The 19,460-nt window shown below is 50.1% G+C and overlaps 1 protein-coding gene across 2 annotated transcripts in view; it reads right to left on the reverse strand.

Moving 5' to 3' along the window:
- snx15 (sorting nexin 15) overlaps positions 1-19,149 on the reverse strand; it is a 37,111-nt gene extending 17,962 nt beyond the window's left edge. For both annotated transcript variants that reach the window (XM_063036564.1, XM_063036566.1), the window contains exons 1-5: positions 19,007-19,149; positions 12,969-13,001; positions 11,033-11,153; positions 6,756-6,871; positions 3,570-3,738 (exon numbers count right to left, since the gene is read on the reverse strand). In XM_063036564.1, the coding sequence (XP_062892634.1) occupies positions 3,570-3,738; positions 6,756-6,871; positions 11,033-11,153; positions 12,969-13,001; positions 19,007-19,105 (538 nt within the window). In that variant the 5' untranslated portion in view covers positions 19,106-19,149. The remainder of the gene's footprint in view (positions 1-3,569; positions 3,739-6,755; positions 6,872-11,032; positions 11,154-12,968; positions 13,002-19,006) is intronic.
- Between the last annotated feature and the right edge of the window lie 311 nt (positions 19,150-19,460).

Below are 19,460 nucleotides of genomic sequence, written 5' to 3' on the forward strand. Positions count from 1 at the left end.
AAGGTGCTTGGAAGTAGGTACAGAGGAGATGTCAAGGGTAAGTTTTTTTATGCAGATAATGGTGAGTGCGTGGAATGGGCTGCTGGTGACGGTGGTGGGGGCGGATACCATAGGGTCTTTTAAGAGACTCCTGGATAGGTACATGGAGCTTAGAAAAATAGAGGGCTATGGGTAATCCTAGTAATTTCTAAGGTTGGGACATGTTCGGCACAGCATTGTGGGCCTAAGGGCCTGTATTGGGCTGTAGGTTTTCTATGTTTTTAAATCCTTCACAGACCATCCCATAAACCACAGTGTGCACTGAGAAACCCAGTTCATAGCTAGAGCAGAAAGACCCTTCAGCCCAACTCCTTCGTGCTAGCCTTCCTGAGCCAGTCACATCAGCCTGATTTTGTCCCTTATCCATCTAAGAGTCAGACAGAAGTGCCAAGGCTGCCTCCTGGCTAAGCAGGGGCAATGGATGTGGTGGTAAAGCATTGAGAGGAGGGACATCAGCTGAGATGGTGGCTTTCTCGTCAGAGCTACACGTGATGTCCTTCCCTCACAAATAAAACTTCCACCAGTGGTTGTGGAGGACCCAGGCTGTGCTGTGCCCGAATCCAGCACATCCTGGCACGCTGCAAACCCAGCCTCGCACCTTTTGCCACAACCAACACTGGCATGAGGGATATTAATATCTTAGCCTGTGTCTCCTTGATTTTGAGTTTTAAACCAGGGGTTCTGCAAACCCCAGGGTGGGAACCTCTGCTCTAAACCTTTCCTGTCCATCTAAATCTCTTTTAGACATTTTAATTATACCCACCTCTACCAATTTCTCAAGCAGCTCGTTCCATATTCCCACCACCCTCTGAGTGAAAAGACCTTGCCCCTCATGTCCCCATTAAATATTCCCCCTCTCAACTTAAACTTGTGCCTTGTTGTTTCAGACTTCATAACGTGGGGACTGTCCACCTCGTGTATACCCCCTGTAACTTGACAAATTTCTATGAGGTCACCCCTTGGCTTCCTTCACTCCAGGGAAAAGAGTCTCAGTCTGTCCAGTCTCTTGCTATAATTCAGTCCCGGTAACATCCTCGTGAGTCTTTGCTGCACCTTTAATCACATCTTGGCTGGAGCTGGGTGAGCAGAACCATGCACAATGCTCCAGGTGTGTCACACCAATATACTTCACAGGAGTAACATAACGCCCCAGCTCCTGGATTCTCAATACCCCATTCATGAAGCCCGCAGGCCGAATGCCTCCTTCTCCAGCCTCTCTATGTTACCAAACAGATTGTTCTATGACTGTTGTTCTCGATTCTATGGCTCGATATCGAGTACAGCAGCCGGGCTGTTATGTTGAATTCATATAAGACATTGGTGAGGCCTTATTTGGAGTACTACATGAAGTTTTGGTGACTTACCTATGAAAGAGACCTACGTAAATTGGGTAGAAAGAGTGCAGAGAAAATTTACAAGGATGTTGTTGGGACTGGAGCACCTGAGTTATAGGCAAAGACATTATTCCCTAGAACGTTGAAGACTGAGGGGAGATTTTGTAGGTATATAAAACTATGAGGGGAATACAGGACTGTGCAAAGGTCTTAGGCACATATATATACCTGGGGGGGGTGGGTGTGACATGTGCACGTGTTACACTGAGCCCTGGCCTCACGCACTCAGTCCTCACTGTGCACTGACCACACCACGCTCTGTCCTCTCATGCCGAAATCTATCATTTGGTCGCCCTGAAGCCCGCTTGGGGAATGACTGGTCTATCTCACCAGACAGTGAGGTGAAAGAGGGAAGTATTGAGAACACTTCTCCAGCAGCTCAAGTGGGGAAGTTGTAACCATTCAAAGACAGAAAGTAAACCAGACTCAGGCCCACAGGCCCTCACCAGCGTCCCTTTTTATTACAAACAGGTGGCAGGGTGGGGATATGTCTCTACCAAAGTAGGTGTAAGGCTCTCCTTCCCTCCGCTGGCCTGCAGGTCACCCTTGGGCAAGGGGTAGCACCTGCTTAGCCCTCGATCAGGGTGACATGAAGCCGTGGGATCAGGTGGTGGACGGTTGTATGAGCAGCTGGTGCAGATCACAAGTCCTGGTTATGTGACCACTGACGCCAGGCAGGCAATCTCTGAACAGTATCGATAATGGCTGGGGTCACCCATCTTGTAAAGACACTGCCCAGAAGATGACAATGGCAAACGAGTTCTGTAGAAAAATTTGCCCAGAACGATCATGGTCACGAGGCCACAATCACCCACATCATACAACATGGCACATAATGATGACGTCATACGACATGGCACATAATGATGTCAAACGACACAGCGCATAATGATGATGTCATACGACAAGGCAGATAACAAACGAACGATCTAACAAACTTTAAGCTGCTTTGCTACGGAGCAGGGATTTGAACTGCAGCTTTCCAGGATAAATCACCACCACATTCCACAGCCATAAATCTACGGAAAACCCTGACAGGAAGTGCTAGCAGCCAAAGTTTGGGTGAAGGACGATAAAGATCCTAAAGTTATTTCAACAGACTACTCTCCCCATTTCCCAGAGAGCTAACGCTTTGATATGAACACAGGCGATTCTGCAGATACTGGAAAATGAAAATATTTTATTTTATTTTATTCATTTAGAGATGCAGCATGGAACAGTGCCTCTCAGCCCACCAATTCGACACTAGTCTGATCATGGGGCAATTTACAATGACCAATTAACCTACTAACCGGTTCGTCTTTGGACTTTGGGAGGAACCTGGAGCCCGCGGAGAAAACCCACGCACACACGGGAAGAACGTACAAACGAACTTTCTTATAGAGGACGCGGAACTGAACCCCGAACTCCAACGCCCCAAGCTGTAATGGCGTCTCGCAAATCGCTACACCACTGCAGTGCCACTTTCAGACAACACACGCACCGCGCTGGAGGAACTCGGCAGGTCAGGCAGCATCTATGGAGAGGAGTACAGGGTGGCAGGCTAGCACAGTGGTTAGCCTATCGTTGTACAGCGTCAGCGACCCAGATTCAATCCCGCCACTGTCTGTAGGAGTTTGTATGACCTCCTCGTGACTGTATGGGTTTCCTCCGAGTGCTCTGGTTTCCTCCCACACTAATTGGTAGGTTAACCAGTCACTTGGTATAATCGGGTGGCCCAGGCTCGTTACCGTGCTGTATCTCCCATTGTTTAAAAAAATAAATAAAGCCCTCATTTTGTGCCAAGACCTTTCACCAGGACTCATTCTGGCATTCCATACTAAGCTATATACTGACAGATAATACACATCAAAGTTGCTGGTGAACGCAGCAGGCCAGGCAGCATCTGTAGGAAGAGGTGCAGTCGACGTTTCAGGCCGAGACATACTGACAGATATGGCTGTAACTCACCCCTCTGCCAGACCAACGCCGACATCGTCCAGTCACACACCAACCTGCCCCTGCAGCCCGTTCCAGTGCCAAGGTCACGTCATAGCCCAGCCTTCTGTGCCCCAACTCATCCAGTGCCAGCCCCAGTCCCATCCTGTGCCTTACCCTGGCAGGCCAGAAACCACAGCAATGTTGCCGGAATCTCACCTCCATCCACCTCCAGCTTCGTCAGGGCTTCGGTTCCCGTCCCGGATTCTGGCTGGAGACAAGGTTCCGGCGTTCTGCCAAGTCCGGTCGGCAGGGGGATGAGTGGCTCTGGCAGGGCTGGGGCATCCTTCAGAGTGGAGAGTTCCAGCGGCCAGCAGGCCTCCCCGCCCTGTGGAACACAACAGCAGTGAGTGAGCATATGTCTTGTGTGTGAGAGCGTAAGTCTGTGTGTGAGTGAGCACACGTCTGTGCATGAGTGAGTGAGCGTACGTCTGTGAGTGAGGGAGTGTATATTTGTGTGTGTGCACGTCTGTGTCAGTGAGTGAATGCACATCTGTGTGTGTCAGTGTGTGTAAGTGCACGTCTGTGTGCACGAGTGTACATGTGAGTGAGTGTGTGTCAGTGTGTATGAGTGCACGTCTGTGTGCGTGAGTGTACGTGTGTGTGTGCGAGTGTACGTGCGTGTGCGCGAGTGTACATGTGTGTGCGCGTGAGTGTACGTGTGTGTGCGCGCGAGTGTACGTGTGTGTGCGAGTGTACGTGCGTGTGCGCGTGAGTGTACGTGTGTGTGTGTGCGAGTGTACGTGTGTGTGTGCGAGTGTACGTGCGTGTGCGCGAGTGTACGTGTGTGTGCGCGAGAGTGTACGTGTGTGTGCGAGTGTACGTGTGTGTGTGCGAAAGTGTACGTGTGTGTGCGTGAGTGTACGTGTGTGCGCGAGTGTACGTGTGTGTGTGCGAGAGTGTACGTGTGTGTGCGAGTGTACGTGCGTGTGCGCGAGTGTACGTGTGTGTGCGCGAGTGTACGTGTGTGTGCGCGCGAGTGTACGTGTGTGCGCGCGAGTGTACGTGCGTGTGCGCGTGAGTGTACGTGTGTGTGTGTGCGAGTGTACGTGTGTGTGTGCGAGTGTACGTGCGTGTGCGCGAGTGTACGTGTGTGCGCGCGAGTGTACGTGTGTGTGCGAGTGAGTGTACGTGTGTGTGTGCGAAAGTGTACGTGTGTGTGCGAGTGTACGTGTGTGTGTGCGTGAGTGTACGTGTGTGTGCGTGAGTGTACGTGTGTGTGCGCGAGTGTACGTGTGTGTGTGCGAGAGTGTACGTGTGTGTGCGAGTGTATGTACGCGTGTGTGTGAGTGTACGTGTGTGTGTGCGAAAGTGTACATGTGTGCGAGAGTGTACGTGTGTGTGCGTGAGTGTACGTGTGTGTGCGCGAGTGTACGTGTGTGTGTGCGAGAGTGTACGTGTGTGTGCGAGTGTACGTGTGTGTGCGAAAGTGTACGTGTGTGTGCGTGAGTGTACGTGTGTGTGCGTGAGTGTACGTGTGTGCGCGAGTGTACGTGTGTGTGTGCGAGAGTGTACGTGTGTGTGCGAGTGTACGTGTGTGCGTGCGAAAGTGTACGTGTGTGTGCGAGAGTGTACGTGTGTGTGCGTGAGTGTACGTGTGTGTGCGCGAGTGTACGTGTGTGTGTGCGAGAGTGTACGTGTGTGTGCGAGTGTATGTACGTGTGTGTGCGAGTGTATGTGTGTGTGTGTGCGCGTGTACGTGTGTGTGTGCGTGAGTGTACTCCTGTGTGACAGTGCACATGCGTCTATCGAGTTTGCACGTTCTCCCTCTGACCGCGTGGGTTTCCCGCCAAGTGCTGCCGTTCCCTCCCACATCCCAAAGATGCTGGTTTCTCATGGGGGGGGGAGGGAGTGGGTGAGCTATGAGGACAGAGAGGTTGGGACCTTGGAGGAGGATGAGGGGGTACGACATCCATGACAGGCATGGACCGGATGGACTGTGAGAAATGATTTGCCACAGCACAGACATCAAGGTTAAAGGGGATTGGAGGGTAACACTTCTCCCTGAGTATGGGGCGTGTTGGAAAGAACTCCCAGAGAGGGCAGAGGGTACACAGACCCTGAAAACATTTCCAGACCAGCACTTGAACTGCCAGGGCACAGAAAGCTACAGATCAGGTAGCAGTAAAAGGGATTAGCATAGCTGGGTGCTTGATCGTCAACGCCGATATGGTGAATCTGCACTGTACAACTCCACAGTTCTATCAGTCGCAAAACACAGCCCATCTCGTCTGTCTCAAGCTAGTAATCCTCCTGGTTCTGTCGACCTGCAGCTCGGTCACTGCACAACCAGGAGAATCTGGACCGCTGTCCCTGACAAGGGGGAGAAGACACACAGTGGATTACGGATAATCAGGGGAGCCGCTTATTTGGGAGAACTTGTGAAGAACAGAAACTAATCAAGAAACTAGCCGGGGTTGCCTTCGTTTACTTGGGGCACTTCACTGGAACAGGAGACTGTTGCCGAACAGTTTCTAACTGGCGTCAGTTGCGTGCACTTGTGTGGCCATTAGATGCTACACTATGCCGACAACAAACAGTTTTTAATTAGCATCACTTGTGAGCGCTTCTGCTGATAAAACACTGACTTTCGTCACAGTTAGTGTGTGGGAAAAAGCAGCAAGACAAGTCAGAACCGTTTTGCCGACTGTGGTTTCAAGCATTCAGGCTGGGAGAAGCCAGAAACAGCACCGGGAGTGAAAATGAAACGATTTCACTACTTCAGCAAGGTAGGACCTACAAAAAATTTGAAGGTATCGACAATCATCTTGAATATTACAATGAAAATGAAGATTTGGAGGATACAATCATCAAAAGCATTGTATGAAGGCAGTCCATTCTCTGCACGAGGTGTCTGCACTGATTACGTTAATTTACAGCCAATCAAAAGAACACAGCAGTGTAGACTGGGGAATTCCTCAGTATATAACTATTAGGAACTAGGACAGTTTTACAGCACTGTAGTCTACTGCTAGTGTTTTAATTTGTCCTGTATTTTATTTAAATACATAATTAGTTACTCAGTTCAACAGTGGTTTGTCTTTTTTTATACTCCCATGAAACTTTACCTAAATGGGGCAATGTTAACCGGAATCCATGACACAGGCATCAGCAATTTTCAGATTTGAGGAGAACACTCAAGGTTTTGTACAAAATCTGCTCTTCAAAGACAGAGAACAGGGTATAGGGCAGAATGGCACGTTAGGGGGCTGTGGGTTCTTTGACACTTGTGGAGGGAGAGAAGCTGCCTGTGGCCAAACCTCAGGTCACCTTCAAACAGCGAGACGCACGCACCCCCCCAGACAGACACACACACGCACACACGACGACACTGCAGTCGGGCACCTTGAAGAAGTCCCTCAGCTGCGGGCTATTGGAGAGCGCTGGGATGTCAACCGTGAACTGCAGCAGCTCCTCGGCGCACTGGCGCCGTTCTTCGATGACCGCCGCGTCAAAGCGCCCTGTGACAGAACACAGACATACTTCACGTTCAGCCAGGCACAGTGTCAAGAGATCAGTCCCTCCCACAGTCAGCCAGCCCTACACCCATAACACACAGGAGATTAGGCCATTCAGCCCATCAAGTCTGCTGTGCCATTCTCTCAAGACTGATTCATTATCGCTCTCGACCCCATTCTCCTGCTTTCTCCCATTAACCTATGACACCCTGCCTGAATAATCAAAAACCTATCAACCTCTGCTTTAAATACACCCAATCACTTGGCCTACCCAGTCATCTGTGGCAAAGAATTCTGCAGATTCACCACCCTCTGGCTAAAGAAATTCCACCTCATCTAAAGGGATGTTCTTGTATTGAGGCTGTGCTCTCTGGTCCTAGACTTCCCCACTATAGGAAACATCCTCTCCACATCCACTCTATCTGTGCCCTCTGGTCCTAGACTCCCCCACTATAGGAAACATCCTCTCCACATCCACTCTATCTGTGCCCTCTGGTCCTAGACTCCCCCACTATAGGAAACATCCTCTCCACATCCACTCTATCTGTGCCCTCTGGTCCTAGACTCCCCCACTATAGGAAACATCCTCTCCACATCCACTCTATCTGTGTCCTCTGGTCCTAGACTCCCCCACTACAGGAAACATCCTCTCCACATCCATTCTATCTGTGTTCTGTGGTCCTAGACTCCCCCACTATGGGAACCATCCTCTCCACATCCACTCTATCTGTGTCCTCTGGTCCTAGACTTCCCCACTATAGGAAACATCCTCTCCACATCCACTCTCCCTGTGTCCTCTGGTCCTAGACTCCCCCACTATAAGAAACATCCTCTCCACATCCACTCTATCTGTGTCCTCTGGTCCTAGACTCCCCACTATAGGAAACATCCTCTCCACATCCACTCTATCTGTGCTCTCTGGTCCTAGACTTCCCCACTATAGGAAACATCCTCTCCACATCCACTCTCCCTGTGTCCTCTGGTCCTAGACTCCCCCACTATAAGAAACATCCTCTCCACATCCACTCTATCTGTGTCCTCTGGTCCTAGACTCCCCCACTATAGGAAATATCCTCCCCACATCCACTCTGTGTCCTCTGGTCCTTGACTCCCCCACTACAGGAAACATCCTCTCCACATCCACTTTATCTGTGTCCTCTGGTCCTAGACTCCCCCACTATAGGAAATGGAGGCTAGAACCAGGAAATCTGAATTCTATCTGCCCTCAACTTCTTGCTTTCATCTGCCCGAGAGGTGTTCAGCAGGAGGTCTAAAAGCAACATTTTCTTTTTTTTTCAGCTACACAGGTGAACCATTGCTCTGAGTAGGAAATTTTGGTGGGCACCTCCATGCTGTAAGTGAAATTAAAATAAAATTTTGAACTGTTTGTCAATAATAAACCAGGTCTTCAACCATTTGGTTCTTGATCACTTCCTTAGTATAACAACACTGTGACTACATTGGATAACAATGGCCTTGCCTTTACTCCAGTCATGTTCCCTCTCCTCTGTACTCATGACCAGCGTCTAGGGCAGCAATGCAGGCCCTCCATCTCTGGCTGTCCGAAGGACAATTCTTCATCGCTGTTTCCCTCACGGTTTTGCTTGACCAGTCAGGGTCGTTGGCTCTGAGCTGAACTCCCGAACCAGGAGGACTGGTTAACCACTCTTGGTCTGACCTCTTCCCTTTGACCTGTTTGGCGTGGGTGACCCTACCAAGAGCCAAAGCCTAAAGGCCTGACTCCAGCTAACACAGCTCTCCGGGTCATTGAGGCTCGCAAACCTCCAAACCCGACGACAAGGTTGTGGTCCTCTCGGAGGTCTCTCTTGTACAATTTATGTATTTCTGGTGAACACAGCTTATATCAGCTGCTCAGTGCCTGTGACGTTTTTGCAAGTCAGCTTTAGAATTCACCTGTGCATCTGACAATAAGTTCGACTGAGGCTTTCATTTTTGACCTACGCCTTACCTATCGCAATCTGAGTCAGAGGCACCGCAGTCAGTGAGCAGCACCGGGAGGACATGAGAGCACTGTGCCTTTCACTGCCCTGGGACACAGGTTCTGTCGATGTCTCTTATCGTCTCGTACACCTCTCATCCTCCCTCGCTCCAAAGAGAAAAGCTCAGACTACGCTAGTAATTTTGCTTACCTTCATTTTGAGATAAAGAGCAGAAAAGGCTCTTCAAGCCCACCAAGCCACACTGACCTCGCCGAGTCACAGGACAATTTACAGTGACCAGTCAACGTGGGAGGAAACCAGAGCACCCAGAGGAAACGCATGCACACATGGGAAGAACATGCAAACCACCTGAAAGAGGGTACCAGAACTGAACTCCTCCTTCTGATGCCCTGAGTTGTAACTGGCGGGTTTTTCAGTAATACTTGAGTTACCTTGTGTATATATTGTTCAAGCAAGCATTCGCTTAAATAATTCATTCTGGGTTGTATGTATAGATGCGCGAGTTGCAAATGGCGACACCCTACCACACAATATGTGATGAAAGAAAACACACAGTTAGACCAGCCTCCCGGGACCCCTTTCAATAAGTTTAATATTTTGAAGTTAACAGTAATAGCATTACAGTAATCACAACATTACTGCAGTGCCTTAACACCCTCTCCAGCGTCCTGGTAAATCTCCTCTGCACCCTCTCTAATCCAGGCAGCATCCTGGTAAATCTCCTCTGCACCCTCTCTAATCCAGGCAGCATCCTGGTGAATCTCCTCTGCACCCTCTCTAATCCAGGCAGCGTCCTGCTAAATCTCCTCTGCACCCTCTCTAATCCAGGCAGCATCCTGGTAAATCTCCTCTGCACCCTCTCTAATCCAGACAGCATCCTGGTAAATCTCCTCTGCACCCTCTCTAATCCAGACAGCATCCTGGTGAATCTCCTCTGCACCCTCTCTAATCCAGGCAGCATCCTGGTAAATCTCCTCTGCACCCTCTCTAATCCAGACAGCATCCTAGTAAGTCTCCTCTGCACCCTCTCTAATCCAGGCAGCATCCTGGTAAATCTCTTCTACACCCTCTCTAATCCGGGCAGCATCCTGGTAAATCTCCTCTGCACCCTCTCTAATCCAGGCAGCATCCTGGTAAATCTCCTCTGCACCCTCACTAATCCAGACAGCATCCTGGTAAATCTCCTCTGCACCCTCTCTAATCCAGGCAGCATCCTGGTTAATTTCCTCTGCACCCTCTCTAACCCAGGCAGCACCCTGGTCAATCTCCTCTGCACCCTCTCTAATCCAGACAGCATCCTGGTGAATCTCCTCTGCACCCTCTCTAATCCAGGCAGCATCCTGGTAAATCTCCTCTGCACCCTCTCTAATCCAGGCAGCATCCTGGTAAATCTCTTCTACACCCTCTCTAATCCGGGCAGCATCCTGGTAAATCTCCTCTGCACCCTCTCTAATCCAGGCAGCATCCTGGTAAATCTCCTCTGCACCCTCACTAATCCAGACAGCATCCTGGTAAATCTCCTCTGCACCCTCTCTAATCCAGGCAGCATCCTGGTTAATTTCCTCTGCACCCTCTCTAACCCAGGCAGTCTCCTGGTAAATTTCCTCTGCACCTGCTCTAATCCAGGCAGTCTCCTGGTAAATTTCCTCTGCACCCGCTCTAATCCAGGCAGCATCCTGGTAAATTTGCTCTGCACCCGCTCTAATCCAGGCAGCATCCTGGTAAATTTCCTCTGCACCCGCTCTGATCCAGGCAGCATCCTGGTAAATTTCCTCTGCACCCACTCTAATCCAGGCAGCATCCTGGTAAATCTCCTCTGCACCCTCTCTAATCCAGGCAGCATCCTGGTAAATCTCCTCTGCACCATCTCTAATCCAGACAGCATCCTGGTAAATCTCCTCTGCACCCTCTCTAATCCAGACAGCATCCTGGTAAATCTCCTCTGCACCCTCTCTAATCTAGGCAGCATCCTGGTAAATCTCCTCTGTACCCTCTCTAATCCAGACAGCATCCTGGTAAATCTCCTCTGCACCCTCTCTAATCCAGGCAGCATCCTGGTAAATCTCCTCTGCCTGGATTAGAGAGGGTGCAGTCTCCTGGTAAATTTCCTCTCCCCCTCGCTAAAGATTCCGCGTATCTGCTCTCATAAGGTGACCGGTACGGAATGCTGTCGAGGTGAAATTTGAGGGACACTGGGTCTTACCGAACACCTGGGCCTTCGGGAAGGGAGGAAACTCCTCCAGTTTCCGGAACAGGTTCCTGTGGATGTAGGACAGCTCACCGTGCAGCTTTTTGAAGTCACTGTAGCGTTTGAACACTGTCACCTATGGGGTGGGCAAAACACAGCTGAATTTTACAGGGTGTAGGAGCATGTCTGTCTGTACTGTCGTTTGTATTGTGCACTTATGATGGTTTATGGGAAATCTGTCACGTGGTAGAAGCGAAGAGTACAGTTACGTATTTAGACTGTCTTTAGTTCCGTTTTCTCATCTAGGTTAGAACCAGACGCAGCTGGAATGATACTATTTCCTCTTCTCGTTTAAGAACGCTTGGCGTTTGAATATGGTTCAACTGCCTATTGTTGTATTTCTAGTCTTAGTTTAATCATTACAGGATTGCTCGTCGCTGCTGGTTCCTCAACGCAGGGCCGAATGCACTTTCCTTGTCTTTTGCACTTTGTTATTGGTGGAGAGAGCACCACACAGTGTCAAAAGCCCCACATACCAGCCCCCCCCCACCCCAAGCCGAGTCTCTGAACGGATTCCGTTTGTTCTAAAGTAACGGCAACACAGGGAGCAGGGTTAAATCCACACACCCTCCCAGTGCAGCAAGCTTTATTTTTCACATGTACATTGAATGGGCTGTGGGGTAGACACATCTCTACCAAAGGAGGTGTGAGGTGCTCCTTCCCTCCGCTAGCCTGCAGGTCACCCTTGGGCAAGGTGTATCACCGGCTTAGCCCCTGGTCAGGGTGACGTGAAGCCGTGGGAGCAGGTGGTGGATGGTCATACGAGCAGTCGGTGCAGATCACAAGTCCTGGTTATCTGACCACTGACGCCAGGCAGACAATCTCTGGAGGGTATAGATAACGGCTAGGATCACTCGTCTTGTAAAGACACTGCCCAGAAGAAGGCAATGGCAAACCACTTCTGTAGAAAGATTCACCAAGAACAATCGGGGTCGTGGAAAGATCGTGATCACCCACGTCATATGACATGGCACATAATGATGATGTCATACGACATGGCACATAATGATGATGATAAATGTAAATAGATGGTTGGCACGGACTTGATGGGCTGAGTGGCCACTTTCTGTGATAACCCCGGAACACTGGAGGCAGGTCAGGCAGCATCTATGGAGGGGAAATGGACAGTGACATTTCCTGCCAGGACACTTCAACAGGACTGAAAGAAGGGAAATAGCTGGTTTGTAGCCTATTCTGCCGATCTGTCCAGGTGAAGGGTCCATTTGCCTCCACAGATGCTGCCCGACCTGGATTTCCTCCAGCAGCTCGTATGTGGCTCCAGATTCGAACATCTGCAGAATCTGTTCTGTCCCCATGAGGCAACCCCTTACAACTTAGCCATCGGCGACGCATTGTTTGAAGACTCAACACTGTAATCCGAGTAATACCCCAGCACGCAGAGCAAATACAAACTCCGTATGGGTAACGGTAGGAAGTTATTTACTTGAGACACAGCAGGGAATAGGTCCTTTGGGCCTCTCGAGCCGTGCTGGCCAGCAACACACCTATTTAATTCTGGCCTAACCATGCGACACTTTACAATGAACAATTAACCTACCAACCGGTAGGTCTTTGGACTTTGGGAGGAAACCGGAGCACCAGGAGAAAACCCACACGGTCACGGGCAGAACGTACAAACTCCTTACAGACAGCATTGCGAATTGAACCAAAGGACATGGGGCTATGGCAGGGTCACGATCGAACGAAGGGGTCCAGAAGGCCAAAGGCTCGCACCTCCACCTTCAACGATGCCAAATCGTGCAGATGCCAGAAACGTGACACAAAACCAGAGAATACAGGAAAGGGAGTGGACGTGGGGAGAGGGGCTGAGTCAGCATGTCGGGTCGAAGGTCCTTTGTCAGAGTGGTATAAGCTTCACAGTCGTTCTTACCTCTTTGACTTCTGCTGTCTTCTTTGAAATGATCTAGGATTGATAAAGAAAGAGGATGTCACTGGTGTGTACTGGAGGATGTACCAGCCCCAAGCTCTGTAACCCTGGTGCGGGTGTGAAGTTCATTCCTATTTCTGGCTGCCAACCATCAGGACCTAGTTGCTGCATCTTACCTAAAAGTGCTGAGAGACATCATTGACAGTTCTAGACTCCGGCGAATTTCTACAGGCATACCATGCAGAGCATCGCAGCCTGGGACAGAAGCTCCAGTGCTCCAAGGAGCAAAAGAGGCCGCAGAGGCTCATCGACAGCCAGCTCCATCAAAGGTGCCACCCTCCCCACCATCGCGGGCATCAAGGGGCAGAATCCATCATCACCCCGGGCATGCCCTCACCTCAAAAAGTTCAAAGTTAATTTACTTCCAGAGAACATACATGTCCCAATCTACAACCCTGAGGTTCATTTTCTTGTGAACATTCACGGTGAATCCAAGAACCATAACAGAATCAATAAACTAAGTTTATCACCTTTCTCATTTTCCATTGGCTAAGCATTAGCACATGACCCGCGTGATGTCATTGTTTTAATTATTTAGCCTATTGACTAGTTGATTTCCACCTAAGGAATTTTTCTCATCTCATCCATAAGAGTGATAGTTTTTTCAGAAGTGTTATCTTTATTCTTTCGTCTTGGCGTTAATTCTGCTCTTGGTATTCTTTCTCATCTCTTTGCTTAGTATTTGTACTCTAAAATGAACTGAAATCTTAGATTTAAGACTGCTCAGCATGGGATCCAGGGAAGTTTGGCCAGGTGGATTCAGAATTGGCTTACCTGCAGAAGGCAGAGGGTGGTGGTGGAGGGAGTACATTCAGATTATTAACGACCTGGATGTGGGGGTAGAAGGGTGGGTTGGCAAGTTTGCAGATGACACAAAGGTTGGTGGTGTTGTAGATAGTGTAGAGGATTGTCAAAGATTGCAGAGAGACATTGACAGGATGCAGAAGTGAGCTGAGAAGTGGCAGATGGAGTTCAACCCAGAGAAGTGTGAGGTGGTACACTTTGGAAGGACAAACTCCAAGGCAGAGTACAAAGTAAATGGCAGGATACTTGGTAGTGTGGAGGAGCAGAGAGATCTCGGGGTACATGTCCACAGATCCCTGAAAGTTGCCTCACAGGTAGATAGGGTAGTTAAGACAGCTTATGGGGTGTTAGCTTTCATAAGTCGAGGGGTAGAGTTTAAGAGTCGCGATGTAATAATGCAGCTCTATAAAACTCTGGTTAGGCCACACTTGGAGTACTGTGTCCAGTTCTGGTCACCTCACTATAGGAAGGACGTGGAAGCATTGGAAAGGGTACAGAGGAGATTTACCAGGATGCTGCCTGGTTTAGAAAATATGCATTATGATCAGAGATTAAGGGAGCTAGGGTTTTACTCTTTGGAGAGAAGGAGGATGAGAGGAGACATGATAGAGGTGTACAAGATAATAAGAGGAATAGATAGAGTGGATAGCCAGCGCCTCTTCCCCAGGGCACCACTGCTCAATACAAGAGGACATGGCTTTAAGGTAAGGGGTGGGAAGTTCAAGGGGGATATTAGAGAAAGGTTTTTTACTCAGAGAGTGGTTGGTGCGTGGAATGGACTGCCTGAGTCAGTGATGGAGGCAGATACACTAGTGAAGTTTAAGAGACTACTGGACAGGTATACAGAGGAATTTAAGGTGGGGGCTTATATGGGAGGCACGGTTTGAGGGTCAGCACAACATTGTGGGCCGAAGGGCCTGTACTGTGCTGTACTATTCTATGTTCGTCATTCTTGACTCGTGGAAGAAGATTAAGGATCTGAAATTAAACAGAGGTCCAGAACTTTCCTCTCCTTTTATAATTCTTGTTAAATATTTATGCCCCACCCTCCCCCCAGGCCCCAGCTGAAACTGGACATCACACGTCCCAGCATCTCCACAGGCTCAGCATTCGATACTTGCTGGAGTACAATGGACATAGGAAACACTGTGGCACCTTCCCCATGGCTGCTACCAGCATCTCCCACACCCTGGGATGAGATTGCAAACTCAGTTCAAATCCCACTTTGGCGACTCGGGAAGTGGCAATGATAATCACTGTGAAATGTAGCCAGGTCTGAAGAATGTAACAGCTGCATTTTCAGGGCTTTGCTTTGGCCAGGCTTGGAGTATTGCTTGCAGTTCTGGTGGCCTCATTACCAGACAGGTGTAGAGGCTATGATGAGGTTCACCAGCATTCTGCCTGGGTCAGAGAGCGCGATCCACAGGGAGCAGTCAGACAAACCAGAACTGTTTTCTCTGGAGCAATGGAGGCCGAGGGGATACCTGGCAGAAGCACAGCCCAACTACTCTGCACAGAATCTGCCTAGTCCTGCCCTTCAGCCCATCTATTCCGTGCCAAAACTGCCTACTCCCACCCTTCGGCCCACCTACTCTGCACAGAAACTGCCTAGTCCTGCCCTTCAGCCCATCTATTCCGTGCCAAAACTGCCTAGTCCCGCCCTTCCGCCCATCTATTCCGTGCCAAAACTGCCTAGTCCTGCCCTTCGGCCCATCTACTCTGTGCCAAATTCGGCCTAGTCCCATCACATTTGCCATCCGTGTACCTATCCTATCCTCTCTTAAAACAGAGAAATCGAGCTCGCGTACACCACTTGCGCTGGCAGCTCATTCCACACTCTCACCACCCTCAGAGTGAAGAAGTTCCCCCTCATGTTCCCCTTCAACATTTCACCTTTCACCCTTAACCCATGACCTCTGGTTGTAGAGACACCCAGCTGCAGTGGAAAAAGCCTGTCTGCATTTACCGGGTCGTTTGCAGCTCCTTTCTGTGCCTTGGGCATTTCTTCACCATTTGCATTTCTACGAGGCCGAGTTGCTAGCTCAGCGTTCAACCCATGACGCATGGAAAGCGTGCAGGGACCCGGCTAGGTCTGATCCCAGGACCACTCGCTGTGCAGTCCAGTGCTGATGTCACTACACCACCGGCCAGCAACTTTACCCTCTCTATATGCCTCATAACTTTGTACACCTCTATCAAATCTCCTCTCTATCTTCTACATTCTACACCACCGGCCGGCAACTTTACCCTCTCTATACGCCTCGCAACTTTGTACACTGTTATCAAATCTCCTCTCTATCTTCTACATTCTACACCACCGGCCAGCAACTTTACCCTCTCTATACGCCTCACAACTTTGTACACCGCTATCAAATCTCCTATCTTCTACATTCTACACCACCGGCCGGCAACTTTACCCCCTCTATACGCCTCATAACTTTGTACACTGTTATCAAATCTCCTCTCTATCTTCTACATTCTACACCACCGGCCAGCAACTTCACCCTCTCTATACGCCTCACAACTTTGTACACCTCTATCAAATCTCCTCTCTATCTTCTACATTCTAAAAAATACAGTCCTAACCTATTTAATCTTTTCTTATAACTCAGATCCTCCAGACCCAACAACACCCTTGTAAATTTCCTCTGTACTCTTTCAACCTTGTTTACATCTTTCCTGTAGGTAGGTGAGCAAAACTGCACATAATATTCCAAATTAGTCCTCACCAATGTCTTACACAACTTCAACAGCCTGTACTCAGTACTTTGATTTATGAAGGCCAACGCGCTTCAAGCTTTCTTTATAACCCTATCTACCTGTGACACCACTTTCAATGAATTATGGCCCTGTATTCCCAGAAACTTTTCTTCAACCGCACTCCTCAGTGCCTACCATTCACTGGAGGGTAGAGGTTTATAAAATTATGACCACAGAGTGGCAGAGGAGTGATGGGGTGGGGAGAGAGGGTGGTGCAGGTACAGACACACCCAGCCCTGAGTCACCAGACAAGGTCATTTGATTCCAAACAATTGGTTTATTGATCATTACAGAATGTCTCTCTGGTGCTTCCCGCTCCCTCCCCTCTCCCTTCCCCTTTTCCCAACCATGATTCCCCTCTCCCTGCCCCCTTCCCACTCTCAGTCCACAATAGAAACCCAGATCAGAATCAGGTCTATCATCACTCACATATGTCAGGAATTTTTTTTTTGTGACAGCAGTACAGTGCAAAACATAAAATTACTACCGTACTGTGCAAAAGTCTTAGGCACCCTAGCTATATATATCTGCCTGAGACTTTTGCACAGGACTGTATAAATAGGGTGATGCCCCATTCCCCCCTCAGGCTGGGTGAGACTAGAACAAGAGATTTCGAATAAGTACATTGCAGGGGAAACAGTCTGGGTGCAAGTAGATGGGACGAGGCATGATAGGGTCAGCGTGGACTTCATGGACTGATTCTGTGCTCGGTGATGGCAATGGTTAAGAAACATCTGGTTAGGATGTAAACAGGCAGAGAATGCAGAGACACAGACCACGCTCGCCCAGAGGGTCAGCACAGACCTTGTGGGCCAAAGGGCCTGTTCCTGCACTGAACTGAGCCAAGAGAACTGGTGACCGCTCACACCAAATACGTGCAGCGACCTCATTCCAGTCCCATGCCACACTGACGATCCTTAACGCCCTCAGGAATCTAACACTACACCGTTCACTTCCTAAAAAACGGGCTCCTTTTGAAGAGATCCTGCTCCTTGCTTGATCCAGAAGCCTGGGGCCCTGGACCACGAGACCCAGTCCTCTGAACAGAACAGCTGATGGGTTCGGTAAACCAACCCGACCATCTGGCAAGGTTCAAAACCGAGACACTAGGAATTGCAAATCAGAGAAGTTCTCGGCAGCTTGGAGGGGGCCCAGAGGAGTATCACGATAATGATTCTGGGAATGAAAGACTGCACCAACTTGGGCGTTCAACCAGTGACAACAAACCGTGCAAACAGAAAAAGAAAGAAAACCAATGATAATAATAAATAAACTGAACATTAAGAACGTGAGATGAAGAGTCTTTGAAAGTGAGTCCATAGTTGTGGGAACAGTTCAACAATGGGACAAGTGAAGTTATCCCACAATCTATCCATCTATAATAGGTTTACAGAGTATGCCTGCAAGAAAATGAATCTCAGGTATATGGTGACATACAAGTACTTTGATAACAAATTTACATTCAACTTTGAAGAAGGAAGGGCAGGGGGTGAAAGGGGCTAGGAGCCGGGGTGAAGGGGGCAGGGAGGGACAGCGGACAAGAGAGGGAGGCAATCTCCCACAGATAGCCACCGGGGTAAAGGGGCAGGGAGGGAGGCAATGCCCCCGTTTGCCATACAGTGCAGAAACAGGCCCATGCCACTCGAGCCAGTCGATGCTAATCCCATCTACCTGCAAGGTCTGTGGCGTGGCCTGCCCAGCCTCGGTCACTCGAATCTTCAACCAGAGTCTTCCTGACTTCCCGTCTCAGGCAGAGCGCTCCAGACTCCAGCCACCCCACCCCGGTGAAAACTCCCCACCCCCCGCTAAACCACGCACCTTGTACACATGCCCTCTTGTTGTAGATACCCCCCCCCCATGGCACTGTCAGGTTACCCACCAGCCTGTCTGACTCCAGAGAAAACAAGGCAGACCCTCTCCCCTCACAACTAAAATGGTCAGCAAGGGACTACGGTGAAGTCCTGACGAAGGGTCTCGGCCTGAAACGTTGACTGCACCTCTTCCTAGAGATGCTGCCTGGCCTGCTGCGTTCACCAGCAACTTTGATGTGTGTTGCTGGAATTTCCAGCATCTGCAGAATTCATGTTGACTACAGTGTAGATTGGGTTCAGGGTGGGAATGGAGAGTCCAGGCTGGGAGTGAGGGTTCAGGGTGGGAATGGAGAGTCCAGGCTGGGAGTGAGGGTTCAGGGTGGGAATGGAGGTTTGGATGAAAGGTCACGGGTGAGGGTGGCGGGACCAGGGTCAGAGTCGAGGTGAGGATGGAGGGTTAAGGTTGGGAGTGGGTGAAAGGTCAAGGGTGAGAGTGGAAGGATGAGGATGGAGGGTCAGGGACGAAGGCAAAGGTAAAGGTGGGGTACGTAGGGGGTAGATAAGAGGAGGACAGGAGAGGAGAGGAGGATCGGGGGCCACGCTTACCCGCGCCGTCACCCGGTACTCGGTGAAGCCCTGCGGGTGCTGCCGCGGCTCCGACACCCGGTATTCGCAGCGCTCCCCCCGGCCCCGGTGCCAGGCCATGGCTCACTGCTCAGCACGCAAGCGCGGACCCTCTCCCCGGCCCCGCCTATTCCACCCAGGGCGCAGGCGCTGTCACTCTCCCCGGCCCCGCCTATTCCAACCAAGCCGCTGGTGCTCTAGGTCCCGCCCATTCCACCCAATGCGCAGGCGCGGACCGTCTCTCCCCGGCTATTCCAACGAGGACGCTAGCGCTGTCACTCACTCCGGACCCACCCATTCCACCCACTGCGCAGGCGCAGACCCCCCCCCCCGGCCCCGCCTATTCCACCCAGTGCGCATGCCCTTATTTGCTGAGCCAGCTGAGTTGGGGAGCAAATGGCCGGCTAAACTAATCCTTTCTGCCCGGACAATGTCC

Source organism: Mobula hypostoma, chromosome 30 (genome assembly GCF_963921235.1).
Source record: "Mobula hypostoma chromosome 30, sMobHyp1.1, whole genome shotgun sequence".
Classification (NCBI taxonomy): domain Eukaryota; kingdom Metazoa; phylum Chordata; class Chondrichthyes; order Myliobatiformes; family Myliobatidae; genus Mobula; species Mobula hypostoma.